At 35.9% G+C, this 13,573-nt stretch overlaps 1 protein-coding gene across 1 annotated transcript; it reads right to left on the reverse strand.

The window, feature by feature from the left end:
* Nucleotides 1-957: 957 nt before the first annotated feature.
* LOC115918103 (serum paraoxonase/arylesterase 1-like) lies at nucleotides 958-12,762 on the reverse strand. The gene is made up of 9 exons (XM_030988213.1): nucleotides 12,650-12,762; nucleotides 10,414-10,484; nucleotides 8,719-8,774; nucleotides 6,782-6,950; nucleotides 5,617-5,749; nucleotides 4,502-4,702; nucleotides 3,626-3,704; nucleotides 2,099-2,239; nucleotides 958-1,217 (listed from the first exon to the last, which is right to left on the reverse strand). The coding sequence occupies exons 1-9, from the start codon at nucleotides 12,715-12,717 to the stop codon at nucleotides 1,038-1,040; spliced, it is 1,098 nt and encodes a 365-aa protein (XP_030844073.1). The 5' UTR covers nucleotides 12,718-12,762; the 3' UTR covers nucleotides 958-1,037.
* Nucleotides 12,763-13,573: the final 811 nt, after the last annotated feature.

Here is a 13,573-nt window from a genome sequence, read left to right on the forward strand (position 1 = left end):
TATACGACTCAACCAAATAAAAAGAATTGGGTCAAGGTAAGTTAAGATTTATCAAGGTGTCATTCAGCTTAAATTCATCATACACAAATCAAATATTTGACTTTCTTCCAATATCTGCCCAATTTGGCAATAAGCCTCGTTCAGATATGGCGGGAGTGGTTAAGATGACGTAAAGTGTATATACGTTTCACACTTCTTGATCTCATAACACAAAGCTCAGTGAATACGTTTAGGACTTGTGTTGTGTGTAGTTACCATTTAATAAAACGTAAAAAATGAAAAGAAATGAAAAATAAAAAACTGCGACGGCTTTTTAATTTTTTGTTGCGGCGGTAAACCGAATCATATCTGACCGATATAGTTAAGTACCAACAGTTCTTGCCAAAGACAGGGAACCAGACTCGACTAGCACTTGATCTAACTTCTGGTACCTCTTCTAACAACAAAAGTGTACACATAATCTTTTCTTTCATTTGTATATAACATACTTTGTAAATAATGTTTATCTTATTCATGTGTAATGTTATTTACCTTGTGTTATATTGTTATATTTTATGTAATCATGATTGACACATTATGTTTTACTTGTTCTTATTGTTGTTTTTAATAAACTCAAACTCAAACTCAAATCTAAGATCGGTGTCTTTATAAAATCGTAGAAATGAGCAAAATGTATGTATGTCTTTTTATTGTATTGTATTGCACATACTCCATGTTCTCACTACTTATCAATTTTGACATTTGAAGATAAAGAGCATTTAATCACTGTAAGCAAGCGAAGGACAGGGCTATTAGTCTATAAACATTTAACACGATCATGGAAGACCGCTGATTATTCTTCACTCATTTAATATGAAAAATATGGCGTATGAATCCAATGACCGGGGTAATAATATACTTATCTGTAAAGCGCTTTGAGAGGGCCTCCGGTCCTGAAAAGCGCTATTTAAGAACGAGCTATATTATTATTAGTAGTATGAATAATTCTAACCGTTTTTTTAATCACACAGTGAACAAGTATGAACGCGACCAGTTAACTATATGGCTTTAACCATACAGTGGAGTAGCCCTGTCCTTACTGTACCAACAAGCAGACGATTGTTGTAGTAAACAGCTGAAGAAGACATCGAGATGTTCAGACCATCTTCACTATAAATCTCCTCAAGGTCAAAACTTTGGTAGGGCTCATCTGACTGGTTAAACTTGATTCGTATAACCTAAAATAAGAGGGGAATAAGATTTAGCATTACTTGATGAATTGAAGAGTATAGTTTCAGCTCAATATTCAGATCAAGAACATTCCAGGTCAATATGGAAATCCATGTTGATGCAAAGTTATGAACAGAATGGGAGGCACTCATCTCCCCGAAGGTTCGGGGTTCCGAAGTATTATATAATAACAATTTGTACCATGAAATTCAATGTTAGAACGACAGGGAAATTATTCATTCAATATCACTGCTCTATCAAGTGGAGAAGAAAGCATTAGAAAGCATTTATCAAATTCGTGTTCTCTGCAATCTATGTGTTTCCATTTCAACTTACTTATTTATTAGAATACCAATAAAAGACTAATAGCTTCCAAATATCAGGTGGTCCACAGTACGTGTCAAAAAAGTACATACTTCGAACATATTCCCCCAAATTACAATTCCAAGATATCTGCATGATTTTTTTTCTTATAAAACCAATTTCCACGAGTCTTTCGAAGTTAGCCAGTGCTCAATCAAGCGTAAAATATTGCCAATGCTTTAGTGTTATGCGATTGAAGAGACTCTCATCTATCATGTCAAAGGTTGCTTTCCTGAGGCCATCATCACGTAATTGCAAGCTCTAGCTTAAGATAGCAGTCCCCTGCATTTTCCAATTTAGAAAGGATTTGTCAGCTATGTTTTTTTTAAAGGTATGATTATTTCATTGATTTGTATTTCATTATTTTGAGTATATTAATTTTGATTAAGTTGCAAAATGCAGAAATCAAAAAGAAGGAATCATCCAGATATCGTGAAAATTATAATTCTGGAGGATATTTTAAAACTTAGTACTTTTTGTCTTCAATACGCACTGTATACCCGTTAAAGATGATGTGATGACTAACCTGTGACGGTGCTATGTGTTTGGTGTCTTCCATATGTAAGAGAGTTCTAAAGCCTACAGGATGACATCCTAACCACAGATCACCTTCATCATCTACAAACACGTTATCTGGTGCGGTCCCAACGTGGATGCTCTGTATGGGCTGCAGAAGAAGTAAAATCAAATTAGAATACCAAAGTAAAATCAAAGTAGAATAATAATCAATTATTTTACAAGACCCTCTGATCTTATTTTAGTTCCCCTTTTCTCATTTTCGTCTGGTAAATTTGGTGTCTTTGATACTGTTAACATTTTTATTTGCATGTAATATTGTGTATAATTGTGTAATATTGTAATGATTTATTGTTTTTATATGAAGATGGAAATAAATAAATAAATAAATTAAATGAATACTTCTTGCTTGCTATCAATTCATCCGTAGACTTATCAAATACAGTATAATTATATAGCTTCGACATACAAGACGAATAATATATTATGCATACACTATTAAAGGCTTTCGACAAAAAGAACATCTAGTCTATGTGTATATATATATATATATATGCTCCACTCCAATAAATACAGTACACATGTATACTTATAAATATGATAGGGTTTTGTGGGGGGGGGATCGGGGTAGGGTTTGCTTCTTTTTAAGATATTATTATTTTCATTATTATTATTATTATTGTTATTATAACTTTAACTACTATTACTATCATTATTATTATTATCTTAATTATCTTCATCATCCTCATCATTGCAGGGAAAGGGCTATATCAAAATCAGAAACCGGAAAGTACAGAATTGTGTTACTTAACAAATATGGCAGCACTAATAATCTTTCCCATGTGTAATTTAAATGAGGAGCAGCATCAACGGTAATAGGTCTATGTATTTCATAACATATTACAGCTGTATTCTTCCTTAAGAAAATTTGTATAGCATAAAAATTGTAATGATTCTTTGTGTACAAGTCAGAACATGAACATTCTTTAATTGACATTATTCCACAGATCTCGTTACAATAGACCAATACCTTAGTTACACCACCGAACCAACTCCAAACCGATTCCAAACGGCTTACTTTGAATCATCGCGTCTTCGCGTCTGGTCAGGTGGTCGCGTTACACGACCTTTCGTGAAACGAAAGCGGAAGATCACGCGACCTTTTGTAAATTTTCCGTAGGGATTTCGCAAAGCGTCGGGTAAACTGGCCAGACCATTTGTAGGTGAGAGGGGTTTATTTCACAAACGTTACCCCCGACATTTGAGAAATAAAGGGGCAAGTTTTCACAAAAGGTCGGGTAGCGCGACAACCCGACCCGACGCGATGTTCCGATGATTCGAAGTAAGCCCCCCAAGCTGACCGATAGCCGTTCCGGGTACTAGCATATTTTGTTCAGTATGTTGCCGGTCTGGTATCGGACTTGTTTGCGTGACTCAGGTATAATTATACAACTTGTGGTTAAGAGCTATTAATGTCATTGCTCTGATCATTTTGTCACAAACAGGATGTAAACATAATAGTAGCTGGTTGACAAACCTTGTTTGTTTTTAGTCTCCAATCCTCTCTCTCATAGATCTGAATTCGTTCCTCGAATGGCTGTGAGACAATCACATACCTGGACGACAAAAAAAGTTCATATCAACCAAATGGCAATTGGCTGCAAGCCCTTTGTATTTTCCAGAAATGAATATAATGTATCACTTATCAATATAACTAAAAAAATCATGAAATAGATTTTACAAATCATTGTTCCATTTTTGGGCTAATCGATCATCTTGAAGGATTGTATGGCCAATTAACAAAAATGAAGTCTTCCTCGCCCGTCTTCCTTTTGGCCGCCATTTTCCTTTTTTTTATACTATTTACAATTCAGGACAAAAGCCCCCCCCCCCCCCCAAAAAAAAAAATAAATAAATAAATAAAAAATAAATTAATTAATTAATAAATAAATTAAACAAATAAAAATAAAAAATAAATAAATAAATAAATAAAAAAGCAACAAAAAAGCAACAAAAAGGAACAACAAAAAATATTTTTAAAAGCCTGTGACATTTGTGTTTAAATAGCTTCTAAAGTGATACAAATCATTTGTTTTGTCATACATTGCATCAGTATACTCACATAGCACAATATCTGTGAATAAAAAGGCTTGGCCAGCTATAATTAGCATGGCACCATCTTGGAATAAAATTGCAAAAAGTGGCATACAAGTTCCAAAACTAGTAAATAGTAAATGCCCTACCTCCTCCTACAAAAACAAGCTATGCTTTCCAGTAGGTTCCTGTTTCATTTCATAATTTTGAACTAACTTTGTCAACTGTGTTCTTTATTGTGCAAACAATCGATTTAAAATGGAATAAATTCGAATCAATCAATCAATTCAATCTACATTGTAGGGAGAAATAGACGTACCGTTGATCACGTGATAGCTGGATTCCATTCGGTTCTAGCAGTGGCTCACCGACCTGATCACATGATGTAACGTCACAATAGAATATTCCACCGGTTCTAAATCGTAAGAGTTGTTCTATAAGCCGGATACCTGGACTCAAACTTCGTCCATCGTTGGTAAAATAGAATGTGTCCTTGCTTACCGCGACGACGTCATTTATACTAGATTGAATAAAACAATCCTTTACATTATCATTCTGTGCAACAACAACAACAAAAAATATCATTTTTAATTTTTAGCCTACCATTCTTCTTACCTCATGTCTATGCAATGAACGAAGACTTTTCATCAAACAGATTATCAGAACCTTGTCTGTTTCATCAAGACTTAAAAGCGATCCGATCAATTATTATATAATCTACAATCTATTTCAGTTGATGAAATAATCCATATATTCCTCTCTTTTTTGATAATAAGCGGCAATTTTTATTTACATACAGTGACAAATTTATGAATCAGCGCCTGGCAATCATATTTATTACTTTCGTGTAGAATAAAAAAAATCCTATGCATTTTTTGTCATCATTCATTCATTGCTTGCAAAAAAGGGTTGGATTTGATTCTACGGCAAATTTAACCACTTTAACTACAATAAGTCCCCCTTAAAATCATCCACTAGGACAGGTATCCCCGGACAAACTTCCTTTCCAACAATATTATTGAGCCACTCCGGAGAAAGCCCTTGTACAAAATGACCCCAAAGTATTCACATATCTCTTACACATGGGGAAGTCACACGTTGTGCATTGGAATTATCTCTGCCAAATTGATTGGAGGTGCTTCATGAATACCTTTCGTTCGCCCTCTTGGAAAGAATCCTTTCACCTGTGCGTAAATGTACCGCCGGTGAAAAAATGAATTAACTTTCTTGAACCCGTATCCAGCACTTGTCTCGATAGGTTTTACAGTTTTGTACAAAGTACCTTTATTCTGCCAATGCGCAGATATAATTTTCGAAGTGGCTTATTAGTATATTACCCCCTCACAATTTAAGTGCAGTGGTGGGGCTCGAACCTTCGTCCTTCGCACGTAATGTTAATTGTTTGAAACCACTCGACCATACGACACCACTTACCTTTTCATGAGATGGTCATTGACTGTTCTAATAAATTTCAATGTCATTGACTGACGATGAAGCTCAAAGATCTCAATAACATCGATGACGCCATCATTTACAAGATGGTTTACAATGAGCACAAACGTTCTTCCTACAATCAAATCAAGAAGACATTAATATGTTATTATTATTATTATAATTATTATCATCATCATCATCTTTGTCATCATCATCATCATTGTTATAAAGTATTTGGCGTCAGCTGTGTCTGAGAGGTGAATCACTGTAACCCTAGGGTCTCTCCTCCTGGTATAATTGATTAGGGGTGTGCAGGTGGACCACTACACCGGATTTCCCCCTACTCGTATACGATCTATGCAATGGGTTTTTATCGTGCAAAGGTGATGACTTCCCTCTACATGGGACCTCTATTTAACATTTATCCGAGGGACGGAGTGTTTCTCATATAATATAGCATGCGTCTATAAAACAGGGAGGAGTACGTTGACACACAACGCTGGCTTCAGTCACCCGCCTAGGATCGATTCGAACCCATGCATGGTCTTGACTCGGCGACAGGCAGATGCTTTACCGAATGATCCATTCGCCTAATACCAATATAGAAAAGTCATCAACATTTTTGTTGATATTTCTGCATAACCAACCACCATGCAAGAAGATTGTCTATTCGATATAGGTTTCCGTGGCACGTTTTTTCCAACTTCTTCAGACGGACATCATTATTTTCTTTGTCATTGTGACCAAAAGGAAACGGAGAGGGCTGCAGTCCTATTTCCGACTCGGATGGTTCGGGATTTTTTTTTCTAAAGAGTTCCATTTATTTTTCGGAATTGTGAATCCATCATTCGGAATAACGAACCTTGATAGGAACGAAACTTTAGATAGTGATAGTGGTGGTTATTTCACCTGACAGCTAAGAAAGCAATAAATACTTGTTAGTAAGCAACCAGAAGACCGACGGGCTTAAGGTCCTCTCCGAGGGACCTGGTAATGAGGATTAATGCATTACCAAAGGGCACTAGCGCATCGACTTGGTTTCGAACCCGGGTCACCGGATAACGAGACCACTGCTCTACCGACTGAGCTGAATGAGCCATGGAAAAAAAAGGCCCTCACCATCATAACTACATTTATTTGATTCATATCCGAACATAAATGTTACCTGTATCCAGATCTTCGAACGAGCTGATTCCATGGGGGCGAAAGTCATCGGGGTCATAGTTCCCTGTGATCTTTAACCTTTTGACCTTGACGTCATCATCGTTTAGGTCAAATGCATAGATATGACCTCTGGGTGAGGATGCGACGCGATTCTTTAAGGTTGGGTACCCCTAATAATGAGAAGATAGTTGTGTTAATGTTCTCAAGAATCCCCTCGAATGGATGTGCGAAATATTAAAACAAAATAATATAATATTTTTGGGGATAATTATATTCGTCGACGTTACTGATGATGAACCGACGAATCCGTAGAGTCATATATATGTATTATGACGGATTATCCGGTTCATAATAACGCTGACGTATTGTGCAATTGCGAACAATAGCCAGTTCAGGTATCAACAGATAATAATTAGGGACTTTTAGATTTGCGTGGACTGATACGTGTGACGTCCTTTCAAGGAAGTGCATTAAAAGGACGCCGATCGTAGCAATCCACGTTGTCCTTGTGCAAATCTAAAAGTCCCTATTGTTGATAGTTTGTCACACCGGCAGTCCCTGTTATTAAAGATAAACTTGAGTTCTGGTAAAAAAAAAGAAAATGAATTCTCACAGAATCTAATGAAACTTACACTGAATGTTCAAGATTACAAATAAATGTCATGTGCCAAACAATTTTGGAAGAAATGTATTCTGGCTGAGTAATGAGCATAGAAAGATAAGGAAATCAGGGTAGTACTAGCCCCGACACCATGTGTGTTGTCCCATATACATCTTTCTGTGTAAGTGATTGTTACTTTACCAAGACTCTGCCAAATTTATGATGATTTTGATGACTCCAGAACCTAGCATTACACACCATTACTTACAGGCTATGATCAACTTTTCTGATCCATTCCACACCTTTTCTTTCACAATGCAATCGCATGACCAGGGGGGTGTTTCACAAAGATCCTAAGTAGAACTTAACACTAAGTTGGACTTAAAAATTATGGACAGCCATTGGAGCCTTAAAATGAAATATATTCAAAAGCAGAAATTCAAGTATTTTAGACTTTTTATAAATTCCACATCAAGAACATAGAATCTCCCATGATAATAGAAAATATGAATGATTTGAATCAACATTTTATGCCTTTTAAAATAACTTTTACAAAATGTTTTCAGGGATGCTAATGGCTTTCCATAATTTTTAAGTCCAACTTAGAGATAAGTTCAACTTAGGATCTTTGTGAAACACCCCCCAGAACTCAAGTTTATCTTTAAGGGTAGTCCAAAATAGGCCAATCATATTGATTCCCTGCTCCTCGATCAGACCATAATATATCCCTAATGTATCAATAAATAAAAGTAACACAACCCACTGACTACTGCATTATCATATTACCACCCAAATCCAGTATAGGTGATGGGTTTACATTTCTAACACAAGACATGTAACGTAAGAAATAGGTGGAACATACAAGGTAATTATATGTGGTGGTATTCTCATCAGTTAAGCAGGATCTAAGTCCAGACTAAACAAGAATTTTAGTTTACACTTCCATGGAATGCTAGGTGTCATCTTCCTCCTTCAATATTCAGCTTGTCCATACACAAAAACAAATTTATGACAAAGATAATCTACCAAAGACTTTGTTGAAATTCAGTTCATACTCATATTATCTTTTTCTTCCCATTACATTGCAGAATAAATTTTTGGACACTTTTCATTGCAGGATTAAAATAATCTGTACAAGGTAAATGAGTTGGCAACAGGCACTCCATAAAAGTGTGGACATAGTTAAGCCAGGCTTGACTTAGTACGCGCTATCGGAATACCACCCATGGGAGTTTTAATCAGAGAAAGGCGATATGGGACGACACCAAATGATGTGATATTATTATTGATATGAAATAACCATGGATGTGAGGTCCACCGTCCATTTAATGACTTACAGATGAAATCAGGACCAGACCGTCTGAAAGAAGCTCCAAATCTTCTGATCCATTACCTGTATATTTGATATGATAAACATGTATGACATTCGTAGTAAGAATTACTAAAGTGTTTCACATTATGGGCAATTCAGAACTAGTCATTTTTACCCTCTTTTTTTTTTTTTTTTTTTTTACTACTACTACTACTACTTCTACTACTACTTCTACTACTATTACTCCTATTACTACAACAACTACTACTACTACTACTACTACTAGATCATTAATACTACTACTACTACTACCACTACTACTACTAGATCATTACTATTATATTCCATATACTAAGAATCTTGCTCTACGATAGGTCAAAAGTAAATCACGTGATGAAAGATAGTTCGCCCATTATTGATGGGAAAAGCAAAAAGTTCGTTACACTGTGTAGATAGTACCACTATCTACACAGTGCAACGCACTTTCACTGAAGATACAGGTACTATCTACACAGGGCAACGCATTTTCACTGAAGATTATCCAAAAGCGCACTAAAACAGGCGTAATTAAGTGCGCATTACCAATGAGCGCAATTAAAACAAACACATGCGCGCACCATACCCTCAAGGGGGTGGGTTAAAAAATTTTGATGTGAATTCGGGCATGGTGTCTTTTATGTAGATGGCAAGATGCATACACGTCCTTTTCTTTTTGTAGTTAAATTGTTTTAGATGTGGAATATAAAGCAAATAATCACCTTTTGGTTTCGGGCGATGGCAAACTATCACTTTCTCGTCGATCAGAATGTATACGCTATCTTCCTCAGCTTCGCTTCGGAAAGATATAGTTAAATCCAGATCGCCTCGGAAGTGATAGTTTGTCCCATCACCTTCACCAACGGTAGTTATTTGCTTACTAATTACTACTACTACTACTACTATTACTACTACTACTATACTACTACTAATATTACTACTCCTTCTACTACTACTTCTACTACTATTACTCCTATTACTACAACTACTACTACTACTATAATACTACTATACTACTACTACTACTACTTCTACTACTATACTACTACTACTATTACTACTACTTCTACTACTATACTACTACTACTATTACTACTCCTTCTACTACTACTTCTACTACTATCACTCCTATTACTACAAGAACTACTACTACTACTACCACCACTACTACTACTAGATCATTACTACTAATTACTACTACTACTACTACTACTACTACAGTAGTAGTAGTAGTGTTTGGTCAGTGGAGTGTGATGTAGTCACAGACAAGTCTCCCGTTTGTGGTGTCAAGAAAATATCACTAATTTTGTTTTTCCTCTCAACGCCTTCTCCCTTGGGGCACTACTCAAAATACTAAATAGATACCACGTTGATTATAGGTCCTTTAAAAACGAAAAGACATTCATGAGACATACACATGTACATTTTAGTAATTTGTCTGCCACCACATCACAGTGACAATAACCGATTCTGCCAATTTGAAATTCCCTCACGTATAGTGATTACAAATTTCAAAGATGTATGACTTCCTTATTGTTTGTCAACTTCCGTTCAAACTTTCACCAATCTGCTCTTCTTATTTTATCACGCTATATCTTTAAGAGCATCTTGCTTTAGAGGAGGATTGTCCTTTTTCTAAATTAAAAATATTTCTAGTAGGCCCCTCCTTTCTAACTATACTCACTTATCCCTGGTACGAGTGTACATTCTCCGGGTCGATGGTTGTATACAGTCTTGTGAAATCCCAGTGACTTCCTAAAAAAGAACACATCAATATTTTACTTAAATTAAGTTATTATATTATTCCTTGTGTTTAAACAATGCTATTGCGATATTTCTCTCATATTATTTTTTATATAATAATGTATCTATTCATCTATTCAAAATTGTCTGGATTAATACAACAATCGCGTTTCGTACCAGTGTAACATTTGTTTATTTGCACATATACATGCTATCAAATATGTTTTTATGATTGTGTATTTTTACTTATATTTTCTTTATTTACCTCCTTAGCATTTTATCGAAACTTCTCTTTTTTTGCTTTTATAATCATGTTTCTTATTATATCTGTGTATTTTCTTCAATACTTGTAATCGGAAATGCAGCCTTTTGTTGCATCCCTACACTGTCTGAATACAAATACTAATTACAGACCGTCAAATTTTATCCTTGGCCTACGGTGTGATCAGAAAGATCTCATGTATCATCATTATTTGTATTCGATCGTTGTTATTTTTTCAATGTCATCAATTTTGAAATAATGACACCTACTCAAGTCTAGGGGAACCACTTGGGATTCGAACAATAATAATAATAATAATGAGATTAATAATAGTAATAGTAATAATGATAATGATAATAATAATAATAATAATAATAATAATAGTAATAATAATAATAATAATAATGATAATAATAATAATGATAATAATAATAATAATAATAATAATACTATTACTACTACTACTACTACTACTACTACTACTACTACTACTACTAATAATAATAATAATAATAATGATAAAATTAACGATGATAATATTGCTAATACTTAAACTACAATTACAACTAATAATAATCATATGGTAATAATAAAGATAAGTCTTGCAGTAGTGCATCCAGAGACGAATTGGGGAGGAGGATGGGGCCACGTTTTCACCGGGGCGCATTATAACCCCCCCCCCCCCCCCTCTCTCTCTCCCGATAAAACTCAATCTGACGTTCCAAAGTACACAACGGCATTTTGAATAAACGGGAAATGTGCGTATATTTAGAACGTGTGTCCCAAGTTACATTTGATAACTTCCTTTTCTTCCGTCTATTTAATTTTAATGCATTGAATTGGACATTGGACTTTTCGTTTTTAAAGGCTAACGGTAAGGCAAACAGACTCAGCTAATCCATTGTCACAGTTTCTATGAGGCCTTGCAGTTTATATATTGTGTGAAGGCGTCGGGGGGGGGGGCTTTGCTTCAATCATACCTCCCTTTATATTGTCACGCAAAAATCACTATTTAATTTTCCACACCCCATCATTCTTCAACTTGGCGGGAGACAAATTTTTCAAATCGTTCTTCTGAAAAGTTGCATTCTAAATCACAATAACGCGCTTCTGGGGTGCATGGATGCGATGCTCATATGGGACCACAATAATCTAAATGCCTCGAACGTACTACATACATATGGTCCTAATAATGTGAAGATAAGAGCACCAGGGGGGGGGGTAAAGAATGAACTTCTAATCTCACTCTGTTTGAATGTCACACGACTTCACCAACTTTACTAAACACTCCAGTTGGAGAAATAGGGAGACAATTATCAAATTCTATTATTTGATGCATCGATCTTCAGTCGTTGCTTTTATACGATCTAATGAAAAGTAAAATATTAATTGGAGCCAAGAAAGAAAAAAATAATTCAAATACATCCATTATCTAGTACCTTCATACAGAGGAACACGTAACATGAAATACAAATCATCTTTATTCTCTTGAATCGCTTCACAATAGTTTGAAAAACGCTCAACCTATTAGAAGAGACTAAAATCATCCGACAAATATACTGAAAGACCACATTCATAATGGTTGGATGCCCCTATTACCTTACTCACAAGGGGGTGGATCGAGGGACTTTGATAAGTGACAAAAGAACAAATGCTATATGTTATGAAGGGCAGTTTCTTCGGAGATCACGAAGGCCGCATACAAACCAGGGTTGGCTTCTCATACACGAACATAATAAGTATGCGAATTTAAAATACACAGTGTTATCCTAATGGAATTATGAGACTAGTCTACATAATATGAGGGAGGTCGCACCCCCAGAGTCAAGGAACTTTACACGCGTTAAAGGCAAGTCCTGCAATGGTACGAAACTGCTTTTTTGTACTATCAATATATTCACGGTTATATACTTACATGACAATGAATACATGTCGAAATACTAAGGCTAGCAATAAGGATAGTACAAACATACGCCAAGTCATGTTTTCGTCTCGCTTTAGATCTGATATAATGTGATCAACGGCCAATTACTGTAAGTCTTTGTTACGTGCCTCGTTATGCTTTGGTAAAAAAAGTGATCTATTGGAGCGGCATATCCCCGTATATCCTAATTTGTGAGTACCCCCCCCCCCCGGGCAGGCGCGGATCAAGGATTTCTAAGGAGGGGGGGGGGGGCCAAATTTGAAATTTAGTGTGCTAAAATTTGAAAATCTTGCCAGCCAATAATTCGCTCAGTGGGGGGGGGGGGGGGGGGGGGGGGGGGGGGTAGTGGGTACAATTTTTTGTTTGGCCCTCGAAAATTTGAAAAATCGCACCCCCCCCCCTCCCTTGAGCGCCAGGGGGGGGGGGGGCATCTCCAAAAATAGGTAAAATCTACGTGTTTTTTACACGGTTTTTTTTTTAGGGGGCCGGGCCCATTACAAATTACTTCATTCACCTAGCTGTTACGAATAATTGTATTTCAATAGTCATAATGAATTGCATACTGTTGTTAGGTAAGACAAGTCATTCTTTCCTTATTTACTTTTCCTTTGCAGGCGTTTTCAGTTTTCAGAAATGCGCCCTTGCTAAAATCCAAAAACTAGGCCCACCCCAGTTTGAAAATGTCTGGTGATGAGTACATTATTTTAATATCATTTAAAATATGCAGACAGGTTGAAGATATGAGAGAAAATAAATGTGCCTCCCTTTAATCTTATCGATCGAGGCTCAGCTGCATGGGACCGTCAAGCCGGGTTTTTCCACAATGAATAAATATTCAGTGTTTTCCATTTGTGTAGATCTCAATAAATGCTCACATCGTCTACTTGCCTTAATTTTAATTAATTAAAAATTAAT

The sequence above is a fragment of the Strongylocentrotus purpuratus genome, unplaced genomic scaffold (genome assembly GCF_000002235.5).
Source record: "Strongylocentrotus purpuratus isolate Spur 01 unplaced genomic scaffold, Spur_5.0 spur5_scaffold_17, whole genome shotgun sequence".
Taxonomy (NCBI): Eukaryota; Metazoa; Echinodermata; class Echinoidea; order Camarodonta; family Strongylocentrotidae; genus Strongylocentrotus; species Strongylocentrotus purpuratus.